The sequence below is a fragment of the Sciurus vulgaris genome (genome assembly GCF_902686455.1).
Source record: "Sciurus vulgaris genome assembly, chromosome: 3".
NCBI classification, from domain to species: Eukaryota; Metazoa; Chordata; class Mammalia; order Rodentia; family Sciuridae; genus Sciurus; species Sciurus vulgaris.
In genome coordinates this window covers 32,669,798-32,693,698 of record NC_136463.1, presented here as the reverse complement: position 1 = coordinate 32,693,698, position 23,901 = coordinate 32,669,798, and the positions used below count along the sequence as shown (strand labels likewise).

Sequence of the window (23,901 nt, the reverse complement as noted above, 5' to 3'; positions counted from 1 at the left end):
GGGCACGGGGGGGTCAAGAGAGCAATTTGGGGGGAGGTAAAATTGGAGATACTAGAGTATTTTTAAATTAGTATGGGAGGCATGAGACAGATCCAGAGCTTATGTGGAGGCTTGCACCTTTGGAAGGAGGAGTGAGACTTTAGCTGTTGGAATAGGAAGGAAGAAGGAGAAGGTAGGATCAATGCAAGGAGTTTTGTAAATTTGGTGAAAAAATTATTCCCATTCTCATTTATTTACTTAATGAATTAGACAGTAAAGCCATTACCTGAGCTGGAGACAGAAAATGTGGGGAATGGGAAGGGGTGTGGAGGAAAGGAGAAGGTTTTGAATAGTTTCTTTATAGTGTGAGAAAGCAAATTTATTAAAGAAATGGGATGGGATCACTAGTTAACCTTCCATGTGAGAACTGAAGTCCTGAATGAGTTTAACACAAACACAGTCAACTTTCTTCTTTTGTGTGTTTAATTTTTTTTTTTTCTGCAGCAAGCAAGATGCAACTACTTTAGTATAGACATATTAGATTCATTCAGACTTGACCTTTTCCCCCAATAAACTACATGGAGGCAAAAAATTTAGAATACTTTCAAGGGGATGGTTATGATTAATAAAGGAATCTAAACAAGGCATAATGCATTATGAAAAGTGATGGGATCAATAGATTTGGGGGCCAAGGAAATCCAAGACTATTGCTATGAGAGTAGTTGAGTGGGGTCACACTGGCCATCATGACTTCCCTCAGCATCTGACTACATTGGCTTGTTACAGCCTGATCCTTCTCATGTTACTGATATCAGATGAAAGTCTTCTAGGAAACCTTCAATAAACACATGGTAAAGAGCTTTGCTTGAAATTTTAAAGTTGCTCAGTCTACAGTCCACACAGGCCTGGGCTGCATGGTGGGCTACAGGGAGGGTCCACCCAGGAGTGTCTCCTGGGTATGTACTTCATCCTAAGGAAAGAGGAGTTTGAGAGATAGTGGCATGGTCCAATCCACTGGATCAGTGATGAAAGGAAGGGATGCTATGAATTCAGCACAGTCACCATGGCCTGGCTTCAAGAACTTCTCCTTGAGTTTAGGAGAAGATTCTGCAACAGAGTAGGTTGAAACGAAGAGAACTATTAGCTAAAACCTCTGAGGACATTGAGGACACAAGACAGTAAACAACCTACGTAAAGGAGTAGAACACAGAGGGGCAGCGGTAACCTTTCAGAATTAATTTTATTAGCAGCACAATAGTTATTAGTGCAGAGGGTTGAATTGTTATGTAGGGGTTCAAGAAATGAAGTTCCTGTAATTTTAGGGGGGGGCATAGAATTTAAAAAAATTATGACCTTATTTTTTTACCATGGCTGGTATGGCTCAGTCAAGCACGGCTTAAATGGATTCCTGTTTGCAGATTTCTATTGTTGATGTAACTCTCAGCTTTGCAGGTAGGTAACCATCTCTGAAAAAGACTTAGTGATCTCCTAAGGACCCTGATTCCATGTAGCAAATGATTTTCTGTGCTAAGAGGCACAAATTAAGGCCATACAGAAAACATTGAGAGGAAAACCCAGAAGAACTTGGTTAGAATTCACTGCCATTTCTAGGAGATTTGTGACCTACAAAGATTCTTACAGGGTTGAGGGACTTACCTGATTTGAATGGTAATGTGTAAGGAGCTCTTTTTAGAGTTGTTTTTTGTCGTTTACCCTTTGTGAGTAAGCATAAATGCCTATGGTTTACCTAAAGTGGCACATCCAGAAACCCCTCAAAATACCTGGTGGCTTCTGTCTCCTTTTCTACACATTCATATAGGAATAGGCTGCCTGAACAGCAAGCATGCCTCAAATTATCTGGTCAAATTTGTCTTGTTTTGCAAGTGATGAATCTGAAGCCCCGAAGGAGAACTGAATTGACCAGATCACATTTAGAATGTAAATTTCCTAAGTCCTTGTTTAGGGGGTCACACCAAAGGCACAGGCTTGCACATGAGTAGACATGCAGTTTAAACTGTCCAAGATGCCTTCAAGTACTTAGAGATCTGAAACAGGAAGGAACCCACCCTTTTCCTTTCCAGGTAAGACTGATAACTGAATGCTCCAACTTAAGAAATAAACAAAACCCTTCCTTGAGTGTCTGGGTTGAAATCTGGTCCCTCACCTGTAGCTGGGCAGTTGCAGCGAGCATCTTCTGTCGAGTTTGCAGCACTGTGGATGAAGACGTGGAGATAGGTACGCTTTGCCTCAGCCACCTTATGTCTTCCCACATACAAGACAGCTGCAAAAGAAGTCACGAGGTCATATCATCGTCCAAGCCAGTGTGTGTGATTTAGGTTGTGGCATCAAAGCAAAGCTGGGAAAAGGAAACCTGACCCCTGGTGTTTGTTCTCCAGTCCATTTTCAGATACACACGAAACAACTTTTTGATCTCTGTCCAATTGGAAAAAGATCTGAATGCTAATGAAACAGTCAGATCCACATTTTAGTCTTTGCCAAATGATCCCATAACTCAGAATAGTGGAGACACACTCTGACAGGATGCAAGCTTCTTTGCTTTGAAAATGTAGTGTAGACACTACTTCGGTGTTTTTTATGACATAGGGCCTATTAGGTCTGAAAGGGACCTTTGAGATAATTTACTTCCACCCCCCCAAACTTTGATCACTAGACACCCCAACTAAGGTTTCAGAGATTTATATGCAGAACACTGGTGGAAAGTGGGGAAAAATGAAATCAGAACTCAGTATACCTTTGTGAACCACAGAAAATCTTGTGTAATAGAACTGGTATGAGAGTCATCTATTTCAACAATCGGTATTTGATCTTCATTGGTGACTAACATGTTGTCTTTGTAATAAAATATAACAGCTATGTAGAGTCCCCTAAAAAGAAAAAGCAAAATAAAAAATTTTCCTTAGCTGTCTCCTCTAGCAAACTCACTCTTGGAAAAAAAACATTTTTTACATGACGAAATATGAATTTAAAACATACATAGGAACATATTCCTGCTATGTATCACAAGTAAAAACTCAGAGAGGTTATTATCGTGCCCAAATTTTAAGGAGAATTTATTCTTTAATAAAGAAGAAATTTTTACCAAGTTTCCACTTAGAATCCAAACCCGATCATTCCTGAGAAGTCAAGACTTCCTGGAAAACTATATAGGACCCACCGTTTCAAGGTCTTCACAAACTTATTGGAGGAATGGAAAAGGTGTTTCAGGCTCCTTGACACTGACTGCTTGCGGCCTGTGGTCTGTAATTTTGAACTTTCTGGAACATAGAAAAAAATAATAAATTCCTTGTGACAGCTCAACACTCCCCTTTCCTTCTTCCTGCTTTCCTATCCCTTGTCCCCTCAGTGTGACTTATCAGTTTCATGTAGGGATTCAGTTTATTCATTCCTATAAGAATGTCATATATCTTGGGATGCCAGTGGTAAACTCAATAACTCCTCAAAAATATTGGAGATGAGTAATATTTATAATTCCAAGGGAAACCACTGATGTTCGGTTGATTCTCTCACAATTAATGCTTTATTATCAAGTAGGATAAAAAGAAATGAAATCAACTCTTTGCCTTCGTCTCACCTCACCAGTTGCCCAGTAATACACACACTATTCAATGTTGCCAAAGCTCTCCTTATTAGTCTATTCATTCCATTAAAGTTTTTTTTTTTTTTTTATTATAAAACCAACATAAGCACATTGCAGAAAGTCTGGAGGTCAGGGGGAAAAAAAAGGAACAAAACCCCACCATCATACTGCTAAGACTTCTGTACTCCCACTAGTAGCATTTTGGGTGGGTATGCTGACTTGCAAAAATAGTTGTAGAGATAGGTATGACTATTTTCCTTGTTATTTGAAAGAATAAATAGACTGACATGTGAATTGGATTGCTGAAGTTTGCAGAACCATTATCTAGAAAAACTGAGACATTCATTCAAATATTTTTTTTGGAAACTACTATGTACTATAGCTACAATGGTGTGTAAATCATCCATTGCTTCTGTTCTGCTCTTCTGTTAACAAAATGGAACTCTTGCTAATAAAATTAGTAGAATTCTTGGACTTCCTGTAATAGCCTTTGCAAACGTTTCTCCATGGAGCTAGACTAGATGATCACCAATTTCAACTCTCATATTCTGTCTAATGAAAGGAAGCTGAAGTTCTTGATGGAATCACTGAACTTTGGACAAATTTGTCACTAGGGCTGAGAACATGGTCTGTGTCACTGCTGTTGGGCACAGAAACCTGGGCAGATAGCCTATGACTGAGGCCCCATTTGGCTCTGCCTGTGAGGCTATAGGAATAGCTGACTAATACTAGCATTTGTGCATTTCAAACTTACGCTGGTATTGGTTATTCCTGGAAGAAGAAAGCAAAAGCATTGTTTTTTTTTTTTTTTTTTTTCTGATTTGAACATGGGTTTGGCTGCTTGAAAATGATGTTGCTAGAACTTGGAGTTAAATACTACATAGTAAACATTCATTGCATACCACTGTCTTCCTAAACTTCACTAAAACCAAAGAGGGGATGCGAGAGAGGGAGGGGGAAGGAAAGTGAAATAAATAAATGACAAACATCTGTAAAGACAAATGGGAAAAAAGACAAAAGCAAGTAAATTCTGGTTGCTGGAAAGCAGATGGATAGATGGATATAACAGATTTGAGTAAAGATAAAGTCTAAGGCAGCAGTGGAAGAAGCTGAACAGTAACCCAGCTCATTCCATGGACATCATGGGATGTTGGAAAGGGGAGTGCATGCGGAGCTAAAATCAGAAGGATTTGCTGAAATATGTTACAAAGCAGTTAGACTTATAAATCTTCTCCCCTACTGCATAGCTGGACAAATAGCCCACCCCCACTCTGGGTAGAAGCTACTGGCTTATCTCTGGAAAGCAAAACAAAAACGAACAAAAAAAAAAAAACAAAAAAAAAAAAACCAAAATCAACCCAATCAAATTAAAACTCAACAAAACCACAAAGCAGGTCTTTGCAGTGGGAGATACGGAGACATCAGGTATAAAGAAAATGGGCGGGGCTGGGGAGATAGCTCAGTCAGTAGAGTGCTTGCCTTGCAAGCAAAAGGCCCTGGGTTCGATCCCCAGAACCCAAAAAAAAAAAAAAAAAAAGAAACATAATAAGAAAATGGGCGATGATGGTAGTTGTGCTGTTATATCAAAACCAGATGAAACCATTGGGTTCTCAGAACAATGGCACCCAAACTTGTACCCTCTGGGGAATCTGACCAGCCTAAGAGAATACACTTGAAGATTCTGACATTGGGGATTTACAATGAAGCCTGCAAATAAAGAGCGTCCCAATGGCTACAGATTTCCCTTAGCCAAACAAATGGCTCAGGATCACCAGGCAGTTGAGAAACACATCAAACATGAAATAATACAAAGTCCAGAAACAAACAAACGAATAACTTAGAGGAGAGAGACTATCCTGAAAAGAAAATACAAAATGAAATACAGCCTATAGTTAGTACTCTGAGGTATAAAATATCACAATACTGTAAAAAGGACAGGGGTCTATATAAAGACCCAATTATAGGACAAAAGGGAACATTAAGAATGGGTGAGAGTAGAATGGAGGGACTTTAGATTATGTGGAGGGAAATGAGAGGGAGGAGGTGGTGGGGGTATGAAAGATGATGGAATGAGACAGACATCATTACTCTGATTACATGAATGGTATGACTATATCGTGCACAACCATAGAAACGAGAATTTGTACCCCATTTGTGTACAGTGAATCAAAATGCAGTCTGTAAAAATAAAAAAAAAATTAAAAAAAAGAATCCAAAAATATATTATCAGAAACTTAAAATTCCAGTGGAAGTCTTAGAAAATAAAGCTGATATGACCTTCAAGGACGTAGGGTAAAAGAACATGAGGATGGAAAGTGAAGGAAAAAACAAAAAGAAAAGAGAATTAAAGGACTAGTGGAGGAGCTCCATCATCTGAATAACAAGAGTTGTAGGGGGAGAGAGGAGAGGAAAAGGAGGGCAGGGAATAATTAAATAAGAAAATGTTACAAAATTGAATGATATAAACTTCCATGATTGCCAAGTACTCAGTAGGACAGGCAAAGACTCTAAGGCTCATCAGGGAAATTTTAGAATACTGAAGTCAAAAGAAAATGAAAACCTTCCAGAGAAGTCAGAAAAATAGAACTTCTGGAAGCAGAAAGGCTTGACTTCTCAGCCCTGAAAGCTAGAAGACATACAGCGAAGTCTTACGAATCTGGAGGAAAATTATTTCAAACTGAGAATTCTAGACTTGTCTAAACCAAGAGTAAATGATAAGCGGAATGAATCTTTCTTTAGACATAGTTTATCTCCAAAAATTAGCTCCCAAGCAACCTTCTCAGGAAGCTACTAGAGGAAAGTCTCCTCCCAGGAAAGAGGAAGATCTGGGGTACAAAAGTAGAAATCCAATAGTGGAGAGTGATAGGAAAGCCTGCAATATGGTAGTGAAAGGCAAGCCCAGGGTGGCAGCTGTGCACTGGACATGGAGGCAGCCAGTTACCTGTCCAAGTGGCAGCAGGGCAAGGGGCTCACGAGAGCATTTTCCAAGGAGATACAACAGAAGCAACGTCTGATGTATCTGATTATGTTGAGAGAGGATTGACCCAGCTGGAGAATAGTTTGGGGATTAATTATAAGCATATAGTAAGTGCTTGGAGCATAGGGACTTTCCTTTATTCATATTGGCATGTCTAGCACCTGACACACAGTAGGCAGGGTTTCAGTTAATTGTCAGTTTGCAAATTGAACAACTGCATGATAATTGAAATTCACTCCTATAGAACACCTATGATGAAAACAGCAGGCTGCTTTATAATTCATTATGTATGTGAAGGGCAAGAACTGTGGGAACAATAAAGTTTGCTTAACATCTTCCTCAAAATTTCATCCTAGTATTGAGCATGCAGATTAGTTGTACAGTTCTGGTACTCTTGAGTTTTGGTACTTCCTCTGTAGGGTTCTGGTAGGAGAAGAGATGTTTTATTACTTCTGTGTTTGAAATGTTCTGTGTATTTAATGGTGTACCAGCTCATTACAGTGGAGTCACTGAATGCCTTTTAATTTTAAGTTATAGCAATAAAGTACTGAGGATAGGAAGTATCCCTCTTCTTCATCTGAAGAACAATGGAAGAAAGACAAGCTAGAATTTCCTAGGGGCTTACATTGTGCCAGGTGAATTTAAACTGTTATCTGATTTAATCCTCATAACAACACTGCAAGTTGGATATTATTATCCTGATGATGAAACTATGGCTCAGAGATGTTAAGTGATTTCCCCAAGGACACACAACTAATAAATGGTAGAACTGGGACTTAAAATAATCATTTTTTATAATTGTAAAGTTTATAAAGACTTATGTTCCCAGTAAACCACATAGTATCTCAATGTGCTTGACTATTTTAAGTAATAAATTTATAGTTTTCCGTAAGCAATACTTATATCAGCCCTCATTGATTGGTTAAACTTAGATGGAATTATGTTAAATCATCTTAGAATCATTTCTATTTTGTGTGTGCTGGTGCCTTTAATCTTGGCATATCATAGATCAGCATTTCCCAAAATTTGTGCCTTGGAATATTAGTTCTGTGAAAAATGCTTTACATTGCTGAATAAGTTTGGAAAATGCTTGTTTAACCAAATTTACTACACCTCTTTATTAGTGTCTTTAATATTCTAATGTCTATTTTACATTTGTAAGAGAGGGATGAAGAATGTAGCATTTCTCAAACTTACCTGACAGGAGAACCTTTTGCAACTGAGCATCTTATAGAAGAGCTATTCTTTGGGATATACTCTGAGTGTCCTTTAAATGTCCCAGAGTGCATTTCAATATAAAAAATATTCCTCCTTTTCAGAAAACTCTACCTTAGACCTAACTTAAATCTTTCCTAATATTATGTATATATTTATGTTTCTGCAGTAACTAGCATGTACATGACAGAAGTTGAGGCAGCCATTTCCTGACTATTAGAGAGTAATCCAAAAGGAATCCTTAGGGGGAAACCCCCTCCTTCTTTTATTTTTTATTACTGGACATTGAATCCTGGGGTGCTTTACCACTGAGCTGTATCCCCAGTCCTTTCAATTTTTAATTTTGAGACAAGGTCCTGATAAGTTGTTGAGGCTGGCCTTGAACATGTGACCCTCCTGCCTCAGCTTCTGGAGTTGCTGGGATTACAGGGTGCGACTCCAAGCCTGGCTCCCTCATTCTTACGTGAAGCTTTAGCTTTCCCCTTCTGATAAAGACCAAATGCAAAATGGTTATGAATTGTGAAGAATTATCTATCTATTTGCTTTATTGTTTTTGCTTCTATATGGGAATCAATGGACAAAGGAAGAGGTGGAGAGACAGAAGAGAAAGAAGCCCAGGTAATCCCCAACTGGGTTAAATGAACCCTGGATAATGGAGAACTTCATGGACTTCAGTCAGTATGGAGTGTTGAAGGTCCCAGTTTGGGTTCAGTCTTCCTAGAGAGCCAGGAATGGAAATCCCACTAGGGTTTCCTTCTCAAGCTGCTTCCATACATATTTACATCTCCTAATGAACCAGTCATTAGAAAAACATTATTTTCTTGCAAACACTTGTCCTCATTGCTGGCTGGAGCCAACATTTCTGAAGGGCCCTGTTGTCATAGCTGTATGGTAATTGGGAAAACTTTTTGCTAATGCTAAGTATGATTTATACCTAGTGCAAACAAGCCAGCATAGCATCTCTTAGTTTCAACTGTGGAGTTCTCCTCCACCTGGCCCAGCACTGCCCTGAATCTGGAGAGCGCAGTGTAGCTGGAGAGCTAGTGGGAGGTTGGAAAATGAAAACTTTATGGAGACTCTAATTCTGAAAATAAAATGAAGTGCCTCTTCTGCGAATCCGTGCATAGATCAGAAATCTGCCCATGTCTCAGCTGAACAACCGGAGTGACAGACAGGCTCTTAAAAATATCTCAGAGATTCTCTGGGTGCAGTTGGCTTAGATCTATAGAAGGTGTGCCAGCCTTTCTCCTGCACAGTGGTGCAGAGGAGCACTAAAATTCAGGGAGAGATTAAAAGTTCAGCATCCAGTCCTGATGTGAGGCTGGGAAACTGAAGAAATGAGGTGTGGCAGGATGATTGAACTTGGAATCCGAAAACCCAGGTTTGAGTCCAGATTCTGTTCTTTCCTGGCATGGTGACCTTGGGCAAGTCACTTAGCTTCAGCTATAACTGCCAAAATGAGGATGAAAAAGAGATACTATGGAATTACATCGTAAACTATTTATAAATACATTTGAAGACTTCTAAGATTGTCTTTATAATTATTTGAGCTCCCTCAGGGATGCTCAGGGAATTTTCCTTGGGGGGTGGATATTTTGAGGCTCAATATCTCCAAAGACCCAGCACCATGGAGGAATCTTGGGAAGGGACAATTCAAAAAGAAAGGAACTTATGGCAGCTGCTGTTTTTCTTGTGTTTATTTTCAGACCTTTCATATGGAGAGAGGGAGAGGGAAAAAGAAAGGAAGGGAGGGAGGAAGAGGGAAGTCTCTGCTGAAGGGTTAAAGCAAGATAGTGCTGTAAAGTGATTCCAGATGTACAAATATTAATATCTCTCTTTCCCTGATGAATGAGAAGGTATGACCCAGCTAGGAAACTGCTAAAATTACCGGCGCCACTGAGACCTCACTCGATGGCCCAGCTCAGATTTTTATCCTTACCCCGGCAACTGTGATGCTGATGAAGGGCTCGGACCTGCTGCAGCAGACTCTCCAAAACTTCGATCTGTCCCTTGTGTCTGGGCTCTCTGTCGTCATAGTCTTTCCAGTCTATTGAACAAAAGAAACAAACAGTGAAATTTTAAAGCAGGGGAGGCCTCTTCCCTGCCCTGCCTCAGGAGCTGGGGTTTTGCTCAAACTACCCACAGGCTCCGTGGATGAGCACCCAGCATACCCAGAGCTAGCCAAGTAGTTGGAAGCTGCCATTGTTCAGAGCCCTGAGCAAAACAGTAATTGTGGTTAGTTTCTTGTGTTGGGCAGTTTTAGGGCAAGAGAAAATGGCAATTGAAAACCAAAAGAAAATAAGAAATTTGGGAGTCCAATCTCTTCTATCCTAGCCCCCCACCCTTTTTAGCATCCTACATCCGAATCATTTCCCCTGCCACTTCTCCACTCAGCACCCCAAGTCTCAACTGGATTTCCACAGTAGGAAAGAAAGGGGTGGGAATGTGCAGACTAGATGAAATCCACAGTCCCAATGCTTTTATTGTAGGTTTCACACTTTGGGCCAAATTGACATTTCTTTCCAAGGAAAGAGCCCATGTCAGATGCCAAGAAATGGAAATCTACATTTTGCTCTAATGAATGTCTGCTTTGGTTAGCTGGCACAGCACCCCCTGCACATACTCTGAGCCACCAACCACCCTGTCTGCTCAGTCTTTGAATATACAGTATTAGCTTACATGGCAAATTTAAATTGCAATACCCACTGAGACTTTTCTCCCCCTTCTATTTTCATTCCATTTGGCTATAATGATATCAAGAGTAATAACTCATATGGGACTAATGTCAAGACTGTAATCCTGCTGTCTCCAGCTCTAGATTTTTTTTTTTTTTTTCAGCAGGTCAGTCATTTCATTGTCCATCCCTTCTCTCTTCTACTTCCTTCCCCCCACCTGCCCCCCATTTTCCTTTCCAAGCTTGTCAAAAGCAACAACTCAAAGCACTTCTCAGGTGGATTGCTTTCTCTAAAAAGCCTGGTCGCTCTTCCCTAGAAAAGACTGATAAGACATGAGTATATCCTGGGCTTAAATGCTAGCTAAACAAGTTTCGAATTCCCTTCTCACAGATTTAGTTGAAAATATGGGGTCTTCCTCAATCAGAAAGTTAAGCAGATGTCATGGTAGTCAAAATTTAGTAAAAGCATCCTGCCATGGTCCATCCAAGGCCCAGGAGAGCTGTATTCTTAGGAGAAACACAGTTTCTAGAGTCAGATACCCCTGAGTGTGAATCCTGGCTCCTCCCATTACTATCTTGTTGTCTGCTGGCAAGTTGGTTACACTGACAGGGCCACTTCTCCTTAATTTGAAAAAGGAGGATGGTATCTCCTTTGTTAGATTTTTACGAGGATTAAATGAAAAGTATATTAGGTTTCTGGCACAATGCCTATTACATGACAGGCATTCTGTAAATAATAATGTAAAGGAAGGCAATTCATTATGGAAACCATTTCTTATTCTATCAGATAATTTCTTATGAAGAAGGGAGCCTCAGAGATTTTTTTAACTCATCTTCCTTCCCATTCTTTCCTATGTACATCTCTCTATTCATTTGGAAGATTGAAGCCCAGAGACAGCTATTTCAGTCCTATCTTACTGAGTATGTTGGTGGCATGGCCAGGAGTATAACATAGTCAAGTGATCTTTTGAAGAGTGCTCATGCTCATTTCATTATCTCACGTACGTTTTCTTTTCTTTTGGGAAGGAGGGTCAGAGGCTAGGTTGGAGTTTGTGCTGGGTTTAGCTGTGGTCAACTTTGGAGTCAGAAAGTTGTAGACTTTTGTAGACTCTTTGTTCCTGTGGGCAAGGCAATGACTTAATCTCTGCCTCATTTTTCTCCTTCAAAGCGAGTTTTTAAAATCTCTTTTAGGCTATTTGAGAATTAAGAGAAACAGTGTAAGTAGAGCACTATCCTGGGCACATAGTTGTCACTCCTGACGAGTGACAGGGTGAGGCACTGTGGTTAGAAGTTTGATGGTGTTCAGGTAGGCTGGGAAAGGGAAGTTTTTTTTTTTTTTTTTTTTTTTTTACTGGAAAATAGGTAAAGTTTGAGGAAATAACTTCCAGTGACCTTTAGACTACTGCCTCTCACATCTGGGCACAGTGAGAGTAAACACTGCCCTCATGGATTCCCAAAGGCCACTGAGAGTTTGTTGCCTTAGTTGGATGCATGTATTTGAATGCTCACCACAAGACGGGCAAGATGGTGCCCTTAAGTAAGACTCCTGGGTGACTGAATTACCACATGGCCCCAAACATGCTAATCTTTCTAATGAGTGTTAATGCTGCCATCAATGCAAGGAGAGATAAAATGGGTCTGACTATTTCAGCTCAGCCCTATTACATCAAGGGGCAAGCTTGATCTGATGATTTTATGATACATTAGAAAATTGCTAATGCTAAATTGCAGCCCAAGTGAGCATTGGACTTGATGCCAAGGTTTTTGGAAAGAATGAGTTTTTCTAATAGATGTTTGGAAGGTTCTGATGACTACATAAAATAGGAGACTTTAGGGATGAGGGAGAAAATTGAAAATATATTAAGAAATCAGGACCCTGACAGGAATAAACTTAGCATGGTAGGAAAAGAGCAGATTGTGCCACATAATACAGTTCACTGTTCTGGTAATGAGACACTTCAATTGCAACACAATGCAGAGCATACATTCACTGGCCATATCAGGGTTTTCCTGATCGTAACTCAGACAAGCCTGTCTGGGTGCTTTTCTCTTATTATGTACCATACCATATAACATAGGTCTATAAAAACACATTAAGGACTTTTGTAAAAATATAAAAAAAAGTTTATAGCTTACTGGAACATATTACCAAATTTCCAATTACTCTGTCATGTTAGAATACATTGTCCTCTAGTAAATATCTGAATACTGATATATGTTACATCACAATGTCATACTCTGTTTATAAATAGATTGGGAGTGTTTCTGTATTGTTCTATCCAAGTGATATGGCATGTCTGCAGCAACTATTACCACATGTTAGGATTTTAGTTCTTTGCCAGTTATCCCTACTAAACAAACATACCAGTTTAGAAAGCATTGCTATTTAATATGTTAATTACCAACAAATAAATGACTCCCCTGAGTCCTAAACAACTATTCTTGTCATTCTGGAGTGAGCTTTTCAAATGTGCTATGAGAGAGGGTATCTGAATAGATCTGCAGTTTATAAAATTTGAACCCAAGCTTTATGCATTCGTATGCAGATCAGAATTTGCATGGGAATGCATTTGGAGTGAGTTCCCTCCTGCTTCACTTTCAGGTCAACTGCAATTAGTATTTTTTGTATTTTTATATACTTTTGGTCCCTCCATCTCTAATAATACACACTCCCCACTGCTCTAGTCATGGATTGGTCCCCTTAGTATCTTCATCTTACAATTCTCAGTTTGTGCTTCTGATAAATCTTCAGTAATAAAGATGTCTAAATAAGACTGGAGTAATTAAGTCATCAAATTCAGGCAGACTCAGGGGTCTTGGAATTCTTTGGCCCCATATGAACTGGGATGGCTATTTGAATCCACTAGAGGTGATAGGCTGTTTGGTTGGCCCTTTGTCTGCTTGTCTATCTGATAGTTGGGCAGTAGTCATTACAGCACAGGAGACACAGCAGGGCCTTGACTAACTCAGGTTTGAATCCTTGCCCAGACCTTGAGAAAAAGGAACATCATTTCTGAGTCCCAATTCAAAGGCTGGACTCTGTGTGTATGTGTCTGTGCTAATAGTTCCCTACCTAGTAAAATGAATCAATCCATGTAAAGTACTTAAGATTGATGCTCTTTATATTATGAGTTTTATAATGGTTATCTCTAATGTTGCTGGTGATACAAATGACAGTGATAATAATGCTTATCCATAGGACAAGGAGGAGGATAAAGAGTTGCTGTGAGGCTTAAGAGAGAGATATGAAAGCCCATAATGTATTGCCTAGCTCATAGTTCATCTTGGGTAAAGTGTTGCTATAAAACTTGAGAAATACATACATGTATAAAACAAGAAACTAAAAGAGCCCATAATCTCATAACCCACATGCCCACTGTTAAATTTTGATAGTTATTAAGAGTCACAGACACTCTACCTAAGTATAGGTGAATTAATGGTCAAATGTTACAGAAAAGACCTCCACATACAGTATTATAATTTTTACATAAAAGTTATATGGTAGAAACTTCTTTCATGTAATGAATGGCTTTTTTGAAATGCCATTTTTAGTGGCTGTTTAGTTCTATAGTATGATATGAATATATGTATATCATATTTTGCTTAGTTATTAAATTAATATTGAATGTTTATTTTCTTCACCACACACTGTTATCCATGTACTGCTTGTAGTGCCCATCTTTGTACATAATTGTTTATCTGTAGTTCTGTTTCCTTAGGTTAGATTCCTAGATGTGTGATTATGAGGTAAAAAGGAAATGGATTTTCTTAAGGGAAACTATTCCTATGGGAAATTGTGTTCTATAAAGGATGTAGTAGTTTGAACTCTCACAAGAAGCATATGATACCATTTTTAGGTATCACATCAGTGACATACAGTCCATTTTAGCTCTTTTAGCATCTTTTTTTTTTAAAGATGAAAATACAATCCAGGGCTCGTTACGGAGAAAAATCTATCATATGGTCTGTCTGGTTAATTACATTTTCTGGTTAAGAGAAAGTCACCAAACATACCAGACAGGAATTATTAATCTTCAAGTAAGTAGAAGAGACCTTTGCTGGGTTTCTCAGCTAGCACTACAAATGATACAGATTGTATTTGTTGCAGAGCCTGGTAGCAAGAAAGTTTTTCTTCTGTCAGAATGTTAGATGAGTAAAATGTTGGATTTCATCCTATTAAGAAATGGATATTATGTGTCCACTGGGGGCAAAGAAGAGGAGACAAGAGCTAAAATGGACTGTATGTACTCTGGGCCAGCTGCTCCCATGGTGTCACCTCTCCATCCCCACAACAGCTCTGTGAAAGGATATGATTAGACCCTTTTATAGGTGTTGGATTGTGATTTTGAGAGTTTAAATTTTAAGGCACAAATAATATGGGGAATAAGTTCAGTCTTTCTGGTTCCAAATCCCCTCTCCTTTCACCCAATGAGCTGCTGTCCTAGGAGTGCTTCTGCAGAGGAATCATTCATTTTGTGGGTCAGATGGTGTCCTGAGAATGTCTGGTGGGTTGCAAGCAGTGGGAGAGGGAATGGCTAGGGCATCACGGGAAGGGAGTGGAGTTGGAGCCTGCTGCCAGGCTGGAGAGTAGTCAGCACCTACTAGAAGGAGAGGCACATGACGGTGTCGTGGTCTGAGCAGGTCCCCATCCTTTCATGTTATAAGCTGAGACCCGAGCAAAATATTGTTGGCCCTGAAAAGAATTGAGATAGAATAATGCATCAGGCATTTCAGTCAATCACTTTTTCCCTTAGAAGCAGATCCCTGTGTTTGGTTAATTTGCTCATCCATTTTGAACTCCACTGTCCATACTTTAGCTTTCTGGCTTTTCTTGACCACTATGTTTATACATTATAGTAACCATATGCGAAGTGCCTCATTTCTATATATTTTCTGGTTTTCAAAATTGAAATGCCATAATTATGTTTCCTCCTCTCCCCAAATAAATAAATAAATTAATTAATTAATTAATTTCAGGGGGACTAGGGATTGAATCCAGGGGTGCTTAACCACTAAGTGACATCCCTAGCTTCTTTTATTTTTGGTTTTGTGATAAGGTTTTTCTAAGTTGCTGAGGCTGGCATTGAATTTGCATTCCTATGTCAGCCTTCCGAGTCACTGGGATTACAGGCATGTGCCACCAAGCTGGCAAAATGGAAGCCCCAAAGTTTCTACACCAACTTTTAAATTTTTACTCATATTTTTTATTTTTTAATTTTATTTGGTACTGGGGATTGAACCCAGGGGTTCTTAACCACTGAGCCACATCCCCAGGCCCTTTTAAATTTTGAGACAGGGTCTAAGTTGCTTAGGGCCTCACTAAGTTGCTGAGGTTGGCTTTGAATTTGTGATCCTCCTGCCTCAGCCTCCTGAGCCACTGGGATTATAGGCATGCACCGTCACACCCGGTCATACACTAATTTTTAAAAGTTACACAGTCCTACAAGGTTTACCCAAAACAAGTAGCCTCCACCCTTTCCTCTTTCTCCTTATTTTTCCCTCCCCAGAGGCAACAGCTATCACCTCCTTAGCTGATCAACTTTAGAAATTAACAAGCTATAATAAATATCTTTTCAGATTAATGCATTAATCTCAGTGACTTCACTGTGGGAAGATGCTGTCATTTATTTAACCAATCCCTTATTGGTAACCATTGGAATTGTTTCCATTTTGTCCCACAATGAATAGTGCTGCAAAAAGCATCCTTTACTTGGCTGTTCAGATGTTTTTAAAATTAACTCCTTGATTTGACTTCAGTTTTAGAACCATTATTAAAATAATAGCTTATATTCTTTAATGTTTTTTATGGCATTAAGAATTAAGGAATTGTTTTTGTTTGCAGATAGTGCTTTAAAAGTTTTTGTTTTCTTTTTTGCTTTGAGGTTTTCTTTTTTTCCTAATGACTCAAAGAAGCATTTGAGAAGCCAGAGTTTGATGAAATATTGCTTGCAAAAGTTGTAAAATGCCATTTGAATTTTTAAAAAATCACATATCTTTGTAGAACTTTTTGCTAGGGATTTAATAATATTGGCTTTACAGTATTATGAAGTTAATTTTTTAACACTGAAAATGGGTTTCTTTGCATCCCAAGGTTATAAGGATTATGGGGAAGTGTAAATCTACTTCCAGGTTTTTATATGATTAAGATAGTGTCTGCATTGCAGAAGTGGATGGCCAAGTGGAAAAACTTAATCCTTGTAGGAATTAGTACAGATATTAGAGAAACCGCCTATGGAGAGTTTTCCGTTTTTATCACCATATCACTCTTTCTTTTAAGCAATGGAAATTCCCTAGGGTTCTTTCTGGCCCTCTTCCACCAAGCGAGCTATGGGATTGGAATCAGTCTTCTGCTGATAGCATCTGGGGGGCCACCCACTCAGGGGTTTGTTTGCTCCAGTAATCCACAGTTCTGGCCCCTGGTGTAGACATGCAATTAAGACTAAAAGTCAGGATTCTTGGTGGTGACCCAACCACCAAGAATTCTATTAGAATAAGATGGCTAAAGCTTAAAAAGATGCAACCTAATGCACCTTTTTAATACTGGGTTTCAGGATTATATTTTGCAAATAACAATTTTAATTGATTACCCTTTAAGAAAATAACAGTAGAATTGTCCCTCTATGGCCCCCCATGTGAAGTTCTTAAGATATTATTTGAATGGAACAAAAAAAAAATGAAAGTTTAATTTTTTTTACTTTAAAAAGATTTTGATTATAAGAAAGGATTTGTAAAAACTTTTATACTGTAATTATTTTGAGGAAATAACAGGGTTTGTTTTAATTTGAACTAATTTGTGAGTTTTTGTGTGTGTATATTTCACATGCTCTTATGGTTCATAATTTCATAAATAATTGATGTTTGAGTTTACACTCGTTGCACGAATAAGCATGGTTTGTGCCAATTTTTCATTCATAGTTTAAATTGGTTTAGGTTACTGAGAAACATAGCTCCACCCTATATAGTTTCTTTTTTGTGAAAGCAGATTTAGACAGTTTTTCTTTCTTTCTTTCTTTTTAATCAAGGGAAAAGGATATCTTTCAGGAAATTATGTGACTCCAATTGATGGCTGATCTCAACTAAGGCTGTGGGGGTGAGGCTAGATGGGGCTGTTATTTTTACCATCAGACAGGGAGTCAAAATTGGATCTCTCAGAGCCTTTGATCCCCTGAAGATTAGACTGTGATCCAGAAAGCAGCAGCTTCCAAGGCTTGCATGAGGCCAGTCTTTTTCTGATCTCCTTAGAACATGGCAGCTTACAAAGTGGTTCATGCTGTCTGCTCACTCCTTTGTGAAATTCAGATTATGGATACCAGACATATCACACTTAATGAGTGGCAGTTGTTGCCAGAGGACTGGGTGTTGGCTGTTGATTCCAGGGTAGGCATTTGCTACCAACATCCCAGTGCAAATGTCAGTGACAGAGAATGACAAGCCTACCATGCGGACATTTACCGGCTTAAGTCCTGTGATTGTGCATCTCAGGGTCTGTAGGTTATCCATGATGATTTCTCCAGCCAAGGGAGAAAAGTCTTTAGACATACTCCATTCCACTGTGGGGGTTCAGGGGGAAGAGAGGGAGAGAAAGAGAATGAAGTTCAGTCATATGTCAAGAAGCACCATAGAAGCTCTAGCATGTAATCCTTCTCATAAACATTGTTCATCCTGCTCTCCTTATACTGGCACATCTAACAATCCTCCTTGGAATGCTGGGTGTTTCCAAGGTCACCAGTATTTTTTTAAAAGAAGAGTCAAAAAGCAATAATTCAATAATCATTAATATACCTTATGAATTCTTTGAACCTCAATAGATATTTTATTGTAGTATGTGTTTGGACATTTTTGTGATGTTCTTAACATGAAATATAATTTATAGTCATATGATCCTGAACAACAGGATATGTTCTGAGAAATGTATCATTAGGCAAATTTATTTATTTATTTATTTATTTTTTGTACTGAGGATTGAACCCAGGGTTGCTTTACCACTGAGCTACTTTCCCTGCCCTTTTTATTTTTTATTTTGAGTATGGTCTTGCTAAATTGCTTAGGGTCTCATTAAGTTATTGAGGAACTTAGTGATCCTCCTGCCTCAGCCTCCTGCATTTGTGATCCTCTTGCCTCGGCTTCTCCAGGTGCTTAGATTATAGGCATACACCACCTGGAAAGCACCTGGAAAGCAATTTTGTTCTTTCATGAATATCATAGAATGTACTTTTACAAACTAAGTTGACTACAGTGTCACCAGGTGATATGTATTTGGTCTGTCCTTGACAGGAATATCCTGATGGGGTGCATGACTGAAGAGTATTGGCATGAGGCCATTGCTGTTGTGTGCGTGTGTATGTGTGTGCGTGTGTATGTGTGGGTGTGTTTTCATGAATATATACACACACTCAGGCACATAATATGTAACAGTTCATTGTATATAGAACACAAGTCATTTATTGTATACGAGAAGTGAAGGGTACATCGGGACATTGCCTACTTCAGTCCCCAAGGTTGGCTTCTGCTTCATTTCTCTACTGAAAATGTTATTTCAAGGTTCCATTGACATTTTAATTCCAAATAAAAAAAGCTTTTCATTTCCTCCACCTTTGACACCTTATACATCTCCCTTCCCCTTTCTCTTCTTCCTCCCTGATACCTTCTCGCAGGCTTTTTCATGAGCTTCTTTTCAGCCCTAGGATCTGGGGTTTGTGGATGACCTTTGTTCAATGCTTTTCCCTGGTGACACCCTCAAGGTTCATTCATAGTTAAATCATCCAAATTCTAACACCCGCTTTTACTGTGAGACCATGTTCTTTCCTAACATCTTCCATTTTTTGAAAAGGCCAGGGTCAGGAAAAATAAATTGTACATCGTGGGTAAAAAATGTCATAAGTAACTGTTTACATGTAGTGAGATTCAAGGCAAAGTTCAATGAAGCAGGAGTTTGAGAAGCTGAAATCACATGGAAAGCCACACCTCAGTGTTTCTAGATTTTATGAAGACAAGCTAGTGGCCTTGAGATTTAAGGTGTATTCTCTATGACACTTGAAGGCCTCAAAATGAAGCCAGGCCATCTCCAAATCCTGCTCTTCTTCTGGGTCTTCATTCTTCTGGTTTGGAGCTGCTATTCCTGCATCCCCTGTTCCTTCTCCTTCTGCCCCTGAGAATCTAGTTTGCTTTCCTCAATTTCCTGAAATTGCTCTTCTAAAATTCCTAGTGCTCTGGTCGACAACAGCTTCTTTCTGAGATATCCTGCCACCTTTGGCCTCCTGGTTGTTTTGCAATCTTTCCCCTTGTCTTCGTTGCACCCTCTCTTCTGCTTATACTGCCTTTTTGAGACTTCCTCTTTCTAGGCTCTTTCTGGTCCTCCTTTTCTCCTTTCCCTTTGATGTGATGTTCCTTGTATTTTGTTTTTGTTTTCATTCCATGTACTTGTCCCTGGTGTTGACCTTTATTTTCTTTTTTTCTTTTTTTTTTTTGTCTCTATGAGTCTTAAAACTGTGATTCTAGGTCTAGCCTCTCTCTTGAGTCTGACCTCCTTCTGTAAATCTCCACTTGAGTGTCTCACATTCCATTTGAATATTCTCTAAGCACTTCTCTTTGCAAAAAAGAGTGTTTTCTCAGTGGTAACTAATGGCAGTTCCGTATATCCTGATTACCCAACCAGGTCCTACAACCAATTGATAACTATGTCCAGTAGTTCCCAATTCTAAAATATGTGCTATGAATTCTCCTCTTCATGTCCCACTGTACTAACCTGCGAACAGACCTTTATAATTGTAAGCATCAGTTTTACTTTCTAATTTTTTCAGCTTGTCTCCTCATTACATACAATCATCTGAATAGTCTGAACTATAGTTTAAAAATACAGATCTAATTATTTCATCCCTCTACCCAATGTCTTCTCATAGTGTATAGGTGCTTTGTGAATTAAACAAAATCTTAACAAGGCAAGCAAGGACCTTCATATCTGATTCCAGCCTTACATTACTAATATTATCTGCCATTTGCCATAAGAAAGTCTTTATTCTGAAAGTTTCTCTTACCAGATTATTTTTCTGCCCTTGTGTATTTTGCTCATCTTTCAACCTTTGGTGGAAGTTCTAGTAATCCTTTAAGACCTAGTAAAATTAACTCTAAATTCCTCAAGAGTACTTAATTAAATATACCTGTTTTGTGCTCCTGAAGTCCTTTATTATATAAAAATAATATTTACTACCCTGTATTATGTTTTATGGTATGTGTCCTTTTCTCTTGTTTGATTATGAGAAACTTGAGAACAGCAGAAGTATCATTCATTTTTTTCCCTTCCCAGTACTGTAATGCATTTGATTGTATGTTTATGTGCACATACACATAAACACCTTTAGAATAGACAATAGTACTTTCTCTAACATGGGTATATTTTTCTTCCTTGTAATTTTTCTCCTCCAGTCTCCTGACTTTGAAGCTTTCAGGTGTGGTACAAAGTATAATTAGAATCGAACAATTAAGATTCTCAAATCAGGTCTACATCTCCTGAAAAATACATATTCTAAAACATGTGTATTATATTTGTTAGATAAATCATACATATGTCTATTTTTCAAAATGTTTTATTCTGATTATGAGCTTTTAGCTCTTGAAGAAGCAGTTTGTGGAAGTCAAATTCGGGAGGATTTGTCATCAGAGAATAATGTTGTATCTAATTCTAACTAAAGAAAAAAAGCAATGATTGAGGGAGTTTATATAAACAGAACAAAAATGAGTAGCAAATGTTCAAGGACATCTAGAAAGGGTAAAGAATACAAGAAAATTCTAGAATAAAAAATTCCTTTGATTGCCATTGGAATGTGTATACTCGATTGCTGTGGTGGAACTCTAGACTCAGGGTTTCAGGTCAAGTGTTTATAACTCCAGACTAAGAATTAAAGATGACTTCCCAAAAAAGGAGCAAGGGGTTAGTGGGAGCAATGCTAGATTAGTTGGCAAGTATTAAGAAGAAGTTGCTCAAAGATACAATGTTTAAACTTTCTAAAGAAGCCACCATTCATTTTTTCTTTTTTCTTTTTATTTTTACAGACTGCATTTTGATTCATTATACACAAATGGGGTACAACTTTTAGTTTCTATGGTTGCACATGATGTAAATTCACACCATTCATGTAATCCACACATGTACATAGGGTATAAAACTTTTCATGTTCTACTGAAATATGTTTTACAAAGAATGTTTCAGCTGGAAAACTGACTTCTTGAAAAAAAATCGAAGCAGATTTGTAAGGAGGCATGTTTCTGCTTTGAAGTTAATAAGTGGTTTTAAACAGTTCGGTTTCATTAGATCTTGTAACACATCTGAGTTTTGAAGGAGAAGGAGTTAGAGAAAGAGAAGATTCAGATTGGAGGAAAGAAATTCTCCTTGCTCGAATGGTGAGTGTATTCTGGGACAACCAACTGACTTCTCTCTATGTACTTTTTTAGGGTAGTGGACTCCTTTCAGCACAAAGCCATATGGAGACAAAAGGGGTCGTTTAAAGAATAAGGAGGAACACAGAGTTAGCAGGACTCCCTTTGAGAGCAACTGGGAATTTTAAGAAGGCAACTTGGCATGCTCTCTCTGGGAAGTTGTGTGTAAGTAGTTGAAAGACTTCATGCTAAAACCCTGAGAAAATCACTTATTTAACATCCCTGAAGAGCTGGCCTTATGTACATGAACTATTACATTAAACTATTTAAGACTTACAATTTTAAGATACATATCAGAGAAACCGTTTCTATTCAGGTTTGCAAAATAGAAGTAAGGTTTCATAATGCAATAGCTCATAGCTGTTGAAAATTAGCAAGAAAGGTACCAGACATAATCTAGGTATTACCATTCCTTAAAATTTGGCCCTGGCTCAAACTGTGATTCACTGTATTTATATCAAAAAGCTATGGATATATTAAATGGGAAGCCTTGTTATTTTAACAAATGTTTAATTTTTATCTAAGATTCATTTGGGAAATGTTATGGTTTGAAGTTGGTTTGTCCCCTGCACAACTTCTGTTGAAATCACGTCCCCGGTTTAACAGTGTTGAGAGTTGGTGGGGCTTTAAGAGGTGATTAGGTTAAGAAGAATCAGGGCTTTTTTTCACAAGAATAGGTTAATTTTCATGGGACTGGAATAGTCACCATAAGAGTGTATTGTTATTAGGCAAGGCAGCCACTTGAGTTTTGTCTCTTTTTCATGTTCCTGCTTGCCCTTTGGCATTCTGTGATAAATGGAAGCAGTATGAGGCTGTTGCTGGTACCATGCTCTTGGATTTCCCAGTCTCCAGGACCATAAACCAAAATAAACCTCTTTCCATTGTAAATCACCTAGTCTCAAATATTTTGTTATAGCACCAGAAAACAGACTAAGACAGGCAGAAAAGTTGTATCTTTATACCACCAGTACCTGATGACATCTACATAAAGCACAGTTCAGAGGCTTAAGAAGACAGAGTTTCTGAAGATCTGGCCCTGTCACTTAAAGCCTATGATATAATGGGAAATGTCACAGAATCACTGACAAGAATAGGAAATTTATGACTGAAAGTGTTTGGGTGCACAAACAGAACAGAGCCTAAAGCTCAGGTAAATGTCAAGCCTTATGGTCTGGACTAGCTCATATACCTCACTTTAGTTGGTAACACTTTTAAACCTCAGGCCAGCTTTTTGAGGAGCAAAGACTATGCAAAAGCAAGAGCATAAAGAAATAACACTATGGTAATGTTGAATTAATTTCTCTTCAATTGATTAAAAAATACAAAATCTACTTTTGTGCAGATTCTCCTATAAGTCTTAAATACTTCAAAGCCCAGAGTTATTTTATCCTGTTCATACATTGTGAAGTGTGTATCAGAAAAGCAATATTCTTTTCTCTTGCTCAGGCCTCACCCCACTCTACTTGGCCTTAGTCACTTGACCTCATACCCATTGCTTATTGCTGTTCTTTCTCTTCCTCTGTTCTCCTCTTCCCCCAGAGCTTCTATCCTTGCATTCACATGGGCTGTATCAGACTTCCTCCCTAACTGTAGCTTTTCCTGACTTGCCAATTTTCCCATAGTAATTTTTACGTTTCTTACGTTGTACTTGCTTCATTGTTTTGCACTTTTATTTTAAAGAGATCTGTCTCCCCTATAGTTTATAAGCTCCTTGAGGGCAGGGACCATATCCAAAGCTCCCATCATAGCCCCTACAGTAGTATAGGTGGCTCTCAGATGAATTAAAAACTTGATTCTTGACCTTGGAATGCTTGAAGTTTAAAATAGATAGAAATTTAATATTGGTACATTAAGAGTGAGAAAACTGGGTCAGAATGGAGAGAAACACAGTCAAAAAGGTGGCAGTTGCTTAAGTTAGTCAGTTAGGGGTTGAAATAGGGGTTAATTCCTGGCTTTCACAGTCAGCATCCCATACTCTTCATTTGTCCATAGTGCCTCTCAGAAACCAAAAAAATAAAAGTGCAT

At 38.5% G+C, this 23,901-nt stretch overlaps 1 protein-coding gene and 1 long non-coding RNA gene across 3 annotated transcripts in view; one reads left to right on the top strand and one right to left on the bottom strand.

Moving 5' to 3' along the window:
• The window catches only part of ANKFN1 (ankyrin repeat and fibronectin type III domain containing 1), a 564,723-nt gene that overhangs the window by 279,919 nt on the left and 260,903 nt on the right, over window positions 1-23,901 (bottom strand). Inside the window, exons 8-13 of one of the 2 annotated variants that reach the window (XM_079131399.1) lie at window positions 17,896-17,993; window positions 15,046-15,136; window positions 9,709-9,816; window positions 3,155-3,254; window positions 2,732-2,864; window positions 2,144-2,260 (exon numbers count right to left, since the gene is read on the bottom strand). In XM_079131399.1, the coding sequence (XP_078987525.1) occupies window positions 2,144-2,260; window positions 2,732-2,864; window positions 3,155-3,254; window positions 9,709-9,816; window positions 15,046-15,136; window positions 17,896-17,993 (647 nt within the window). Of the gene's footprint in view, window positions 1-2,143; window positions 2,261-2,731; window positions 2,865-3,154; window positions 3,255-9,708; window positions 9,817-15,041; window positions 15,137-17,895; window positions 17,994-23,901 lie in introns of those variants that run through there. The other variant, XM_079131396.1, reaches the window with a different exon arrangement.
• The window catches only part of LOC306656378, a 73,712-nt gene that overhangs the window by 48,127 nt on the left and 1,684 nt on the right, over window positions 1-23,901 (top strand). The window contains exon 3 of the long non-coding RNA XR_013762495.1: window positions 21,892-22,041. This is a non-coding gene — a long non-coding RNA (uncharacterized lncRNA). The remainder of the gene's footprint in view (window positions 1-21,891; window positions 22,042-23,901) is intronic.